The sequence below is a fragment of the Eumetopias jubatus genome, unplaced genomic scaffold, assembly GCF_037043125.1.
Source record: "Eumetopias jubatus isolate StellerSeaLion01/CBP00866 unplaced genomic scaffold, mEumJub1_p1.0 scaffold_4, whole genome shotgun sequence".
NCBI classification, from domain to species: domain Eukaryota; kingdom Metazoa; phylum Chordata; class Mammalia; order Carnivora; family Otariidae; genus Eumetopias; species Eumetopias jubatus.
In genome coordinates this window covers 123,224,857-123,238,371 of record NW_028274810.1, presented here as the reverse complement: position 1 = coordinate 123,238,371, position 13,515 = coordinate 123,224,857, and the positions used below count along the sequence as shown (strand labels likewise).

Here is a 13,515-nt window from a genome sequence, read left to right as displayed (position 1 = left end):
TTGTGGGGCGCCTGGGTGGCTTAGTTGGTTAAGCATCTGACTTCGGCTCAGGTCATGATCTCAAGGTCCTGGGATCAAGCCCCACATCGGGCTCTGCACTCAGCAGGGAGTCTCCTTGAGATTCTCTCCCTTTGCCCCCCAACCCCGCTCATGGGCACTCTCTCGCTCTCTCTCTCTCTCTCTCAAATAAAATAAAATCTTTTAAAAAAAATAAAACCTTCATAGTTTGACATATGCCATATTTTGACTGTATTTAAATAAATGGAGGCAAATTAACACATTGATGTCAGCTGAGGACAAAGGATATGTCCAAAACAAGAGTAGGTAAATCAACAAGTACATGATAATGTGAAAGGGTCCGTCTTATTAAAATGTCAGCTCACTTGGAAGAAATAATCTGAAACTGTTCGTTCGGTTTGCTTTCACGATCTTGGGAGAGTGTGTTGAAAGAGCCATGGAAGTGAAAGCGGACAGCAGATTGAAGATGTAGATAGTGCTGTGTCAGCCAACTACAAGTGGGCTTGTGCAGGCCTCACTCTGCCCTGGGGCGTGGAAGCGCTCATCCCATTTCGAGTCCTGGATTGGACGGTCATGTCGTTTCTCTTGGGGTGATTCCATAGCACGTGATTTTTACTTAATTGAGCATATATGTTGCACACACCCGCTCTATGCTAGCTCTGTGGGCATTCTGAATAATAATAATATTAATAATCATAACAGTATTTGCTGATCACCTGCTATTTGCCAGATACCCATTCCAAGGTCCAAGAACTTTTCAGAGATCAACTCATTGAATCCTCAGACAACTCCATGAAGTAGTTATGATTATTAGCTCCATTTGACAGCTGAGAAGACTGAAGCAAAGAAAAGATAACTTGCCCAAGAGCACCCCGCTAATAAAGCGATGCAACCAGGATTTGAACCTAGGTGGGCTGTCTCCAGAGCCCGTGTTCCCAATTACAGTAGTTCCCACTTCTTACCTCCCTGAAGGATCTGGTTTGGTCATCACTTTCTGCTGGAGGTTCAGCTTCGTTCCTCACCCCACCTTCAGAGATCCTCTCGGTTACGCGCCTACTTTATTCAAAACACATTATTATGATTACATTCATTGCGCAAAATGCTAGTATTTGTAACTGTCTCTCCTACCAGACCTGATCTTATCCTCCTTGCATCTGCGCCTGGCATTTTTGTGGTGTTTGGCACAGAGCAGATGTTCAATAAATGCAGCTTGTGTTGAGTTGACTTGACTTGAACACACAGTGCTTCTCCCCAAGGAGCTTTCGGCCTACTTGGAAAACAGTTTCTATCTCCATGAAACAACCGAAGAATGAAGAAGTTCAAGCTAAGAATACAGTACAGGCAGCAGGTGTTACCAGATTTCAAAGAAGGAGATTCGCTGCAGGGACCAGTTTGGATTGGGTTGGATTGGATAGCTTCTCCAAGTACACAGAATCTGAGAGGAATACAGATTACAGCTAAGGAAAGGAAGAACATTGGTCAGAATGTTGACCTGAGGTGGCTGTGAGTGAAATGCTCACTTTGAAGGGGGGCAGCGGAATTGCATCAGAAATATAGGTTGAAAGTACCTTCTCAGGGATACAGATCAGATATGAGCACCTCAGAGAGGCAAACCCTATTCTCTCCTGGGAGCTTCTTTGCTGGTATCTTGTATATGCATAATCCTCCCAAGACTACTTTATATTATATATAGAAGATCCTGTGTGACTGAGCTCCCTGAGGGCAAGGACTGTTTTTTGCCAACGCCAGGGACAGTACCTGGCACATGGTAGTGGTCAAAATAACAATGGCAGTAACAATTTACAATTATATAAGTAACATTGATTATAATATATATATATTTATGATACATGACATTTACTAGATCCTTATTATGTTCTAGCCAGTGTTCTGATTGAATTGTATCAATTCAGTCTTTGTTGAATTTTGCCGTCCTGTGAAGGTTATGACATCTTGGAAATCTTTAATTATGTAGACCCTCTCTGGACATAATCTGCATCTTAATTCTGCAAAAGCTGCACTCACACACACACACACACACACAGTCTGAACCAGAGCCAGAGACTGTTGGAAACTAGGAATCCGTTTGTTCAGTGGCAGGTTGGCCCAACCAAACCGCTAGTGCTCAGGACAGGCCACCTGTCTCAGGAAGAAACTGAGAGACAATGCTGGACAATCAATAGTACAGTGGAGTGGACCACAAAACCACACAAACACACACACACACACACTCTCTCTCTCTCTCTCTCTCTCTCTCTCTCTCTCTCTCTGCTCTTAATTCCAAGCCGAAAGGACTGGGCATGCTGACATACTTCTTTTTCTACTTAGAGTCTCAGCCCTAGTTCACAGGTGGGGCCACTCCTAGACCCAGCTGTAGGTTACAGGTTATCGGGCATGAGAAACAGTCAGGAATTGGCCTAGACACACGTGCAGAAACAGTTTGAAACGCTGTAGCTAGATAGCTACAGGGTTTCAAACTTGGAATCTATGTTCTTTTGCCCAATTAGGGAGGCCCCCCAAATCTTCCCTGTGTTGGCTCAGCCTCTCCAAATATGCTGTACTAGAATCATGCAAGGAAAATAATCTGGACAGGGCAATAAGCATTTCGAGCAGGCAGGAAATATTTGTAAAGTATTTTCTTCATATGCTACTAACGTTCAAGAGAAAAGTACTTTTAGAAAAATGTTCAGGCTTAATTGAAAAAGCACACAGTAATCAACTTTTATTCCCAGTTGGCATAAAGCTGTCTTACTGGTAGCCAAATTTGGGATGCCTGAAGACAGACAAATGACTAATACTAGGGCTGTGTGTGGCCAGGACCAAATGTATTTTCTGACCACAAGACCATGTCTGGACTCTCCTTTATAATTACCACACAGCCTACTATAATTGTAAAACTTATATTTACTTCCTGCCTTTGACATGTAATTCAGGGTCCAAGGCTGTACCCCAAGCTGGAGTGAAGTAGTCTCTGTTATTTGCTTAAAAGCTATAAAAATCATCATTGTGCGAGGATGTGTGTGTGTGTGTGTGTGTGTGTTGCCACCGCTATTAAATATGTTAAGTACATCCTTGTGAAAAATATGCCCACCTTTGCCTTGTCAGATGAAGCGCTTTACTAATCAGATATTTATTGAACTACTCCTACATGCCAAGGACATTTAGACTCTCGGAAACACCAGTGAGCAAGACAACAAAGTCCCTGCTTTCCGGGAAGAGAACAGGGGGGAGGGGAAAGGAGGAAGGGAGGGAGGGAGGTGAAAACAGCACTTACGGATTTGTGCCTTGTGGAGTCACAACCCAGTAATGGGAGAGAGCATGCCTGGGTGGCCTCTTTTAGCTTGGGACATCAGAGAAGGCCTCTCCAGAGAGAGAACACTTAAATGAACGTTTTAAAAGGACAAGAAGAAGTAGGAAAAGCAAAGATCTGCAAGAAGAACATTCCAGTCAGGTTAGTGTAAAGGCCCAAAGACAGGAAAGAGTGGCATGTTCCAGAAACAGAGAAAAGACCACTTTAAGTCCAGCACGGTGGGTGAGAGGGAGACTGGTCGGGGAGGTTGGCTGTGAGCGCCGCTGCAGGAAGCAGTGTGGGAGCATTACGACCCTTTTCAGAGCAGAGATTCTAGGTAGGAGGCTACTGCAGCGGTCTGGGCAGGAAGCCATTGTTTGGACTGGGATATAGTAGAAATCGAGAGAAAGGGCTAGATTTCCTCGATTTAGACTTAGGGAATATAGTTTAGAACCAGTCAACAGAACTTGCCAATAAGGCTCGATGTGACGAACAAAGGAAAACGAGTAATTAAGAATAATTCCAAAAGTCTTGGCTTGAGCAGCTAGAAGGATGATGGCTGACTGGGGACGACTGAAGGCAGAGCTGTTTAGCTCATTCCCCGTCATAACTGACTGATGATGAACCCACATCTTGGGGTTCAACAGATGTCCTCACTACCCCCTAACTTACGTCCCAGGGGAATATTCATAGACTTCTGGAATTCTTTGTGCACTTGGTTACTACTTCAGGCATTTCCGTGGTTTCTCTTTCCGCTTCACGTTCATTTTATGACATCCGAAGCAATCACGTCCAAGTTACTAACTCACACCCTGACACATCCCTTATGGGTACCTCTCTAACATTAACTCCTGTCTGCACTTCCACCGTCCGCATGTGGCTTGGGTACCCTCCCTCCCAGGCAGGGACGGAAGGGGGGGATTTGAGATTTGCCCACCAGATCACAAGTTGACAGCCGACACGTACTTCTAACAACATACCCTGTGTGTGTACGTGGAACGCAGTATGACTAATTTTCTTGCTTTTCACTTTATAATAAGGAAAACTTTTTGTGACCTCTTTAATAATGATTAAATTGATTTAATCCACTTATTTATTATAATATCACTATTTCCTACTTTTGCCTTAAAAATATTGTGAGGCTTAAGTTTTCTGGCCTATACCAGAGGGTATTTTGTGAGGATTAAATGTGATAATATATTTAAAGTGCTCAGTACAGTGGCTGCAGTGTAGAAGGCGGTAAACTTGAGGTGCTGTTATTAATAAAATAATAATCTGGGGGAGGAAAGGGTGGCTCCCAGAACCTACACACTGGTTTTAGTCTTCAAATTAAGCAGGCCAAGAAAACAGAGCCATGCGCTGATATACTAAATCCCTGCCTACCTTTGAACAAAATCTATAATGTCTTTAGATTTCGGATTTCTCAGGTGTTTGAGAGAATTAGGATAGATAACTTCAGCTTTAAAACTTATGTGGTGCATCTGGGTGGCTCAGTCATTAAGCGTCTGCCTTCGGCTCAGGTCATGTTCCTGGGATCCTGGGATCGAGCCCCGCATCGGGCTCCCTGCTCAGCGGGAAGCCTGCTTCTCCCTCTCCCGCTCCCCCTGCTTGTGTTCCCTCTCTCACTGTGTCTCTCTCTGTCAAATAAATAAATAAAATCTTACAAAAATAAATAAAACTTATGTGGGTCTAGTAGATGATCTATATTTTTCTCTCCAGTCTTCCTTTACCAAGCTTATCAAAAAGTCTTATCTTTGGATCAACTAAATGAGTGTGACTGATATTTACTGCCAGATGTGACCTTCCATTAGCACATCAGAGATCCCAACATTAATATCACTTTCTATAAATACCGATTTCGGGTGAGGAAATGTTCCATCTCAAGAGAGGTTTAGCTATTGAGGCTCTGTCTCTTCTTAGACTCCCAGCCCGTGAACTATTACTGTCGGCGTTCTTCCTCTGTCTTACTTTTGTTACCTTCTTTCATGATCACGGATGTTGATAGCCGCCTACAGTTTTCTGAGTTCTCCACTCAGCCTTCCTTAGTGATTGTCATTGCATTCGAGTTGTGCTTTGCTTCTTCCTCTACCTTCTACTTTAAAAATAGAAAATAAAAAACAAACCCACAGCTTTTCCCATTGGCAGAACTCTGTTATTCATCTAACAGAGTTTCTGGTGACTTCCACAGTATCACATCTACAGTCAGAAAAATGCCATTAGGGAAAAAAATAATCTGCCATCAGCTCAGAAGAAGCTCTGTAAGAAATGGACAAAGAGGGACCTGAATTTTGACTATCAAACACACAATCAGAAGTGGGCAGTAGCCGCCCACAGGCGGAGGCTTTGGAAAGTGAATTAAAGAGACAGAATGCTCTTAGCTCTGCTCCTTGACTTTGCTCCTTGTCCACCTTTCCTGAGCCCTTGTGAGCAACCACTGGGTTGAGGAAGGTCTCCTCTAGGAGTCTAATTCTTTGCTCTGTGAATGCCAAAGACGGGTCCTGGGACACATAAAAACCCTTCGTAGGTCCCATCCCACATCACAGCAAACATACCTCCACATTAAATATACTTTTATTGCTGACAGAATTTTTTGAAAATATCTTTATAGTTTTGCTTTGGAAATAGGTTGGTTACAAGTACCTTATGATTGGCTATTTATTTATCAGCAATTATCTTAGCATACCTGGGAATTATTAAGCTCAAACCTAAATCCAGCCTACATATTGCTTCCAAATTGAAATATTTTTGATTACCAAGTCAGCAATTTTTTTAAAGATTTTATTTTATTTATTTGAGAGAGAGAGCACAAGTTGGCTGGTGTGGGGGTGGGGGGGCGGAGGGAGAGGGAGAAGCAGACTCCCCGCTGAGCGGAGAGCCTGGGATCATGACCTGAGCTGAAGGCAGACCCTTAACCAACTGAGCCACCCAGGTGCCCCCCAAGTCAGCAATTAATGAAGTTAATCTAACATTACATTTTGTCAACCTTTTTCACTTACTAATCCAGTTTTGTGGTTCTCCTGTTCTGAAGCCAACAAATGATTTTCAAGGGCTCAGACATTTTTACAGGTCCTTGAAAAGCTAGAAGGCACAGTACCCGAGTGGCCAATGGTTAAAAATGCCCTGCCTGGGAAGTCCTATGCTCTGAGGTCTCCACTCCTGCCTTCTTCAAGGAATGAGAGCTGCTTTGAGGGACATTTCTCTAGGAAAACACAAGAAGCTGACATACAAGTAGCAGTAGTCTATAAAACAAGGTGAAACCCCTACAAAACCAGAGTAGCTAGGGGCAGAATCCCTGGTGCCAGCCATTAGTTCACTGGGTGACCTTGAACGAGTGCTCTGTGGCCCTTTTCCTGCCCCCCAGTGGTCCTTTTCTGGACAGGCATTCCATCTGGCCAAGGTGGGAGGCCCGGGCCGTCAGTTTTAGGAACAGAACGGTGTGCAGGACCATCTGAACCTGAGACAAGGGTCTCCCTCCCACATTAAAAACAAAGCAATCGTTAACATTGATGTTATTTTGCCAGAATGAAAGAAGGAAGGGGAAAGAAAAGGCAGTAAGGACAGGAAAGGCTGGGGGGGGGTGGTGCGCGCGGGGGAGAAAGAGGAAGGAAGACACTGTCAACACTTACATTTAAAAAGCTATTGATCTTTGATGTCTGTGCAAAATGATGTCTCCCTGCTCCAGAAAGAAAGGCTTTCACATGAGATACTCATTCTCATTATCCCATTCAGAAGCCATCCATCATCTGTTTGCTCTCAGTAAGGAGCAAGTGTGATGAAATGAAAAGAACATAAATTTCAGAATCACATAGGCTCTCCAAAGGCAGCCTTACCATGAGTGTGCTCAGCAGTTCTCAAAATGTGGTCCAGGGACCCCTAGGGTTCTCCCAGGGCCCTTTGCAGGTACCCACGAGGTCCAAACTATCTTCATAATAATACTAAGATGTCACTTGTCTTTTTCATTCTCTCTCTTTCCATAAGTGTATTTTTCCAGAGGCTACATGACATGACGTCACAACAGACTGAATGCATAGACAGATATCAGAATCCCACTGTCTTCTTATTTATTTAAAGATTTTATTTAGGGGCGCCTGGGTGGCTCAGTCGTTAAGCGTCTGCCTTCGGCTCGGGTCATGATCCCGGGGTCCTGGGATCGAGTCCCGCATGGGGCTCCCTGCTCGGCGGGGAGCCTGCTTCTCCCTCTCCCGCTCCCCCTGCTTGTGTTCCCTCTCTCACTGTCTCCCTGTCTCTCTCTGTCAAAATAAATGGATAAAATCTTTAAAAAAAAAATATTTTATTTATTTATGTATTTAGAGAGAGAGAGTGGGGGGAGGGGCAGAGGGAGAGAGAGAATCTCAAGCAGACTCCCTGCTGAGCGCAGAGCCCAGTGCAGGGCTCCATCTCACAACCCTGAGATCATGACCCGAGCCGAAATCAAGAGTCAGACGCTCAACCCACTGAGCCACCCAGGTGCCCCTCAAAATCCAACTATCTTCTATTAAGCCAAACAGCAAAGATATTTTCAAAAATGTAAAAACGATGCCACTCTTATCTCAAACTCTTTTGTTGTTGTTCTGGAAAATATAATTACTTTTAGTTTTGAAAATAACATTTATGTTAACATGCAGTGGAGTTGTTGGGTTTTTTAAAGTTTTATTAATTTAAGTAATCTCTACACCCAACGTGGGGCTTGAACTCACAACCCTGAGATCAAGGGTCACATACTCTACCGACTGAGCCAGCCAGATGCCCCAGGAGTTGTGGTTTTTTTAAATGAATTGATAAATGCATATTTTTAAAATCCCTAGTCTTAATATCTGCTGTGGCAAATATTGGTCACTATAACCCCAAATAAGTTTTTTGGGGTCCTCAATAATATCAAAAAGTATAAAAGTATTCTAAGACCAAAAAGTTTGAGAATCCCTGAGCTAGCTAATAGTAGTTACCCTTTATTGAATGTTTCCTTGTGCCAGGGGCTTTGCAAAGCATGCTACATTTGTCATCTCTTTTAATCTTTGCAACAAAGCTATAAAGTAGAGGCTTTACGAAAAAGATCTTACTAGCCTAAGGTCTCCCAGCCTAACCAGGCCCTTCTGACTCCAAAGCCACACTCTGGATTACTGGACAGTACTCCCTCCCAAATTAATTCTTTGAAAAAGGTATCTCACTGCTCTGAGTCTGTTTCCTTATCAAAAATGGGCAGAATCCTACCTACCCTGCAGGATTCTCTTAAGAGCAGAAGAGTTAACGTGCATCCAAGTGCCTAGCAAGGTTGCCTACCACCCAACAGACCCTGAGAAACCATTAACCTCCTTCCTTCCTTCCATTCCTTCCTTCCACTCCCTCCTGTCCTTAGCACAACGTTAGACCACCGTGGCTCAGCGACTTCCCTTTTCCCCTCTAGATGGTCTTCAAGCCGACAGAGAGGCTGATGGAACAGAAGGAGTTGATGAAGATATGATTGTAACCCAAAGTCAGACCAACTTCATCTGCCCCATTACACAGGTATTGTCTCCTTCCTCCTTCCCAGAAAGACAAAGCAATTCACTTCATAAAGTCAGAAGACTCGTGTTTGCTTTCTAGCTTGATTTCACTTCTCGGGTAAGGAGAGAGGAGAGGAAAGGGATGAAGTCCCGGAGGCTGTGGGGGAGGTTCCCCGGGCTGGCAAGACTTTTCAGTCAACCGTGCCCTGAGGGATCGAGGAGGACATTCTTGGCCCACGAGCCAGCTGACATTGGTGCCACGGTCTCCCTGCCTTTTCCTCTGTGGCCATCTGCCCCAGCAGTGATCTAGAGCCACGACACTGCGAGGTTGAGCACGGGAAGCCCCCAGATGAGGAAAAAACAGTTCTAAGTAATTGGTGACTTGGAGAAGTTTCTGGAAGTGGATCATTATCATTCCTGAAAGCTGAATGTCTCCTTGATTGCAGGTGGAAATGAAGAAGCCGGTGAAAAATAAAGTGTGTGGCCACACCTATGAGGAGGAAGCCATTGTGCGCATGATTGAGTCCAAGCACAGGCGGAAGAAAAAGGCCTGGTGAGTCGGCGCCGGAAGGGAAGTGAGCCTTCCCAGTGGTGGTCAGTCAGAGGTGGTGTGCTCGCGCTAGAGGAAAAGACACTTCCATGTCCCCCATAAAGCCCACCCACCTCCCTCATGGTGTAAGCACGGAAGCCGGCTTTCTGGAAAAACAATACACGACGGAAAAATGAGTAGTCTGCTCAGGAAGAAGCTGAAGCAACTTCAGCCACACCTTCGAAACAGGAGAAAAAGGAATTGGGTGCAAGTTTCATCATTAATTAATAGGAATGTTCATGAAATTGTGCTATAGCCTGAGAAAAGATTAAGGGGAACTGTGATACTAAGAGATTTCTTTTTCCCCTTCTGTATGAACTTACACAAGAAGAAATGGCAAATTTTTTTGCATCCTGCAATACAGCTTAACTTGGTTAAAACGTTCCGAGATGAGATTTATATCCAGAGGTCTTGATCGAGATTGAATTGTCAGGGAAAACCTTTCCTATCTTTAATTATTTAAATAACTTTCTGAAAGGTTCAAGTAAATTTATGAATCACTTCAGTGAGAAAAAAAAATTTTTTAATTGGAATGTTTGGAGAATCTTCCTTTTACCTGTATGTTATATGTATTTCCAACCCCCCACCTGTGCATTCCTACCCCCATGGTGCACAGCCTTGGAGGACCGTGGCTCCATTCCTGTGATAACATGGAATCCTGGGTTGGCTAGACTCACTATAATTCAGTTTGGCATTTCTCGTGCTCTTATCACAAATTTGTTGTAGGAATGGAATTGCAGGTGTGACCAGTTCTCAATGGACTTCTGATAACAGTCACTTTGATGTGTGGCTCGCTTCTCCATCACCCAGAAATTTGCTGGTCCAGACCCAGAATTGGAATTCCCCAGCATTCCTCCTGTGGGCGTGGACTTAGAGATAGGGTATTTGAGACTCTAGATATCTTGATGGTCATTCAGTCAAGTCATTTACCCTCTTTGTCCCCGAAGAATGCCCTCATGACTGCAAAATTAAGAGTGTTGAGTACATTTGTATCCATTTTGAGTCCCAGCTTAGAGTTGAGATGTTGTATTTCCCTAGTGAACCTTCCATTTTCCCTGTGAATATAATTTCCTTTGTTTCTGGACTTCTGAGCCTTCCCTTTCTACTGACTTTTTTCTGTGTTCATTCTCTGAAAAACAACCTTTTAATTGGCGGAAATGGTAATTGCTGAGAATAGATATTCCCAGATAGTTCTTTTTCACAACGCTTACTTTCTTAAAGTTTATGATATTCTCCCAGAGTCAGATTTGGAAAGAGCAGGCACTGATAACAAAGTACATTTCTCACAAGTCCCAGGATGGGGATGGTGACTTCAAGAACAGTCTCACGTGTAAATGGATCTTCCTAATTACACGTTCGACTTTCTAATGTCCTTTGGCTTTTTTGAATTGTACACGCTAGTCGGAAGCATGCGAGTAACATTTGTCAGTTAGAAAAGTGTCTTTTTCCTGTCATGCTTCTATAACATGAGCGCAGATTCTGCAAACCGCAGGTTCTCGTAGCTTGATAATAACAATTAAGTCCAAGTGGAAGAAGTGTGGGAGATTCAGAGAGAAGGTAGTATTTTTACTGGGCCTTGAAAAAAATGAGAAGGATTTCAGAGAATGATGAAGAAGAGTCCTTCTGGCCAACAGGCTCGCCCCATTCAGAGCCTGTTCTACTTGGTGGTCGGAAGGTACAGTCGTGGTTACTCTTTGTGAGCGGGAGAATGGAAGGATGCTCTGGACAAGAACAGTAGAACAGTAAGGAGAGTGGTGTCAAGATTCATTATAGAGATGTTAAATGTCATGAGTTCTTTGGTTTCCTCATCTATAAATTGATGGTAATGATTGTAATTGCCCCCTGGTATGTTTGAAATTTGAATATGATCTATGTGAAGTACTTTCAAGTCCCTGGCCCATGGTAAGACTCGGTAAACGGTACCCTTACCCCCCCCCCACCGCCACCCTTATTCTTGCCGCCATTATTCCGTAGGCATGAGACAACACTGCAGGGTTTTGAGGGAGTCAGGTGAGTCAAGTTGGAGGTTAGGAAGTTACTCCAAGACAATTCAAGAGATGGATAAAAAAGGCATGAGGTGACAGCATCAGTGAGAATGTGTTTGCAGGGGATTAAGTTACCGATGATGGGGGCCTGACTGAGGCAAGAGTCCGAGGCAGAAGGGAATGAGAATGGGGCCCATACTGGGGGCACAGCTAGCAGGATTTGGCAACTGAGAGTTGAAGGGAGGAGGAAGGAATGGAGGATATTTCCAGAAGGGTAGCGGGCTCGTTAGCCAACAGAGAGGGCAGGAGTGACAAACACATTTAGGAAGGATTATGAGAGGCGCAGCTGGGGTCCTGGGAAGCTTGGGGTCCTAGCGACACAGCCATTTGGAAGTGCCCCTGAAGCCCAGAAAATGTGAGGTGTTGAACCCGGGAGAGAGCTCTGAGCTCAAGACGTCTTTGAGAGGTAATGGCTAGAGGAGGCAAACCCACTCACCTGCCGCCCAGGGGCAGCTCTGGGCGGCAGGTGAAAGCCGGCCGAGAACCACCAAGGACAGGACCGTGGCCTGGCTCCGGGCAGCCCGGGGCCCGCGGCCAGCCCCGCTCTGCTCACCGCCTCGCCCTCAGCGCCCGTGGACCCTCAGAAAGGCATTGCACGCATTAAAGAGAAGGCAGTCGGAGGAAGAAGACCCCAGGGAAGCCGTCTGAGGCGTAGCCCGACGAGACAGGAAGAAGGAGGGGAGGCGCGTGTCCCAGGAGCAGCGGGGCTGTGGGCAGAGTCCTGGAGACAGGCTGCACTTGGCAGCGGATTACACCTCAGGGCCTCTTCATCAGCTACTCCAGAGCTTCCTGACTGAGCATGAAGCAGTGTCATTTCCCATGATGCATGTGAGCCCGAGGAGCAGTTCTGGGTCCCCTTTGTTTAAAAATGTCTGTGACACATCCAGTTTGAGAAATCGCAGTCCTTCCTCCTAGATGGCTCTAACGTTACGTTTTGTCAGACTGGAGATCCAGGTACATTGTATGACTGGGCGCTGACTGGAATCGTCCTGGCCATGCTTTGGTGTCTGCGAAGATCTCTCTCCCCTGGCTTGAGTCAGGATAGAACTGTGGAGACTTTGGCCCTCACTAAATACGGTAGTTAAAACAGTTTCCTGAATAACTGGGCCGTGCGTTATCTCCCTAACAGAGCTGCCTGATGATTGCCCCAGTAATAAGATATTTCCAGTGTTCCACAGTCACGTCGTTCCTTTTTTGCTGAGGAACAGGAACTGTGTTTTACCAACAGTCCCATTGAACAGCATGTGGAGTACAATGAAGTTGAGGAGGGAGGTGTCGGTGAAGAGCGGAGCACTGGCGTTGTGCTCACCGTCCCTAGTTCACTCTTGGCCAACGGGCCATTTCGCCTCTCAGAGCCCCCATGTCTTCTTGGCAGAGCAGAAAGAATAACAGCATCTCCCGAGATCTTAGGATTACAGAAACGGTGGGGAAATTCCAATCTAGGCCTGGACCAGCACATTTCTTGGCAGTGGAGGAGCAAACCACTTAAGCGAAAGCTCCTTTGGAACTGCAGAACGCTAAACAAATCGGCAGTGCGGTTAGAAAGGTCGAGACTGTCAGTGTTGTTATTATTTACCTCACCGCTTAGTGACACGTTATTTTAGACTCAGAGGAGGGAGGACAGAGTTACTCGGTGTATTTAGGTTTGACCGGAGCCCGTCCCACTCAGACTTCCGGAGGTATCCGTAGACCTCCTCCCAGAGCTGGATTGGACCTTGGAATTCTTGGGACCCAGATCCAGGAGCTCACAGGACTCCAAATCTTGTACGTTAGAGCTGAGGCTGAGGCCAAGGTTCCCCGCAGCCTTCTGGGACCCCTGAGACCTGGGCTCTCTTTGTTCAGTAGACACTTTCATGCTTGCTCGATGCTCTGATGGAATGTTCTGCCCTGTCAGTGACCCGACTTGAAGACCCAGCCTCTCCTTCGAGGCCTGTAGGTCTGACTGCTGCACAGTGATGATGCGAGAGCTTAGGATTGGGTATTGCCACACCTAACTTGCTCACCAGGACGTCCTGGGGATTAATGCACAAATGCTTATATAGAGTGTTATTTCTCCGGAGGAGGAGTGCCCTGATTCAGTATCATGTCATTACG

General features: G+C 45.3%; 1 protein-coding gene across 1 annotated transcript in view; it reads left to right on the top strand.

Annotated features, from left to right (window-relative positions):
- The window catches only part of NSMCE2 (NSE2 SUMO ligase component of SMC5/6 complex), a 209,748-nt gene that overhangs the window by 192,826 nt on the left and 3,407 nt on the right, over nucleotides 1-13,515 (top strand). Inside the window, exons 5-6 of the mRNA XM_028105585.2 lie at nucleotides 8,709-8,809; nucleotides 9,234-9,340. Of these exons, the coding sequence (XP_027961386.1) occupies nucleotides 8,709-8,809; nucleotides 9,234-9,340 (208 nt within the window). The remainder of the gene's footprint in view (nucleotides 1-8,708; nucleotides 8,810-9,233; nucleotides 9,341-13,515) is intronic.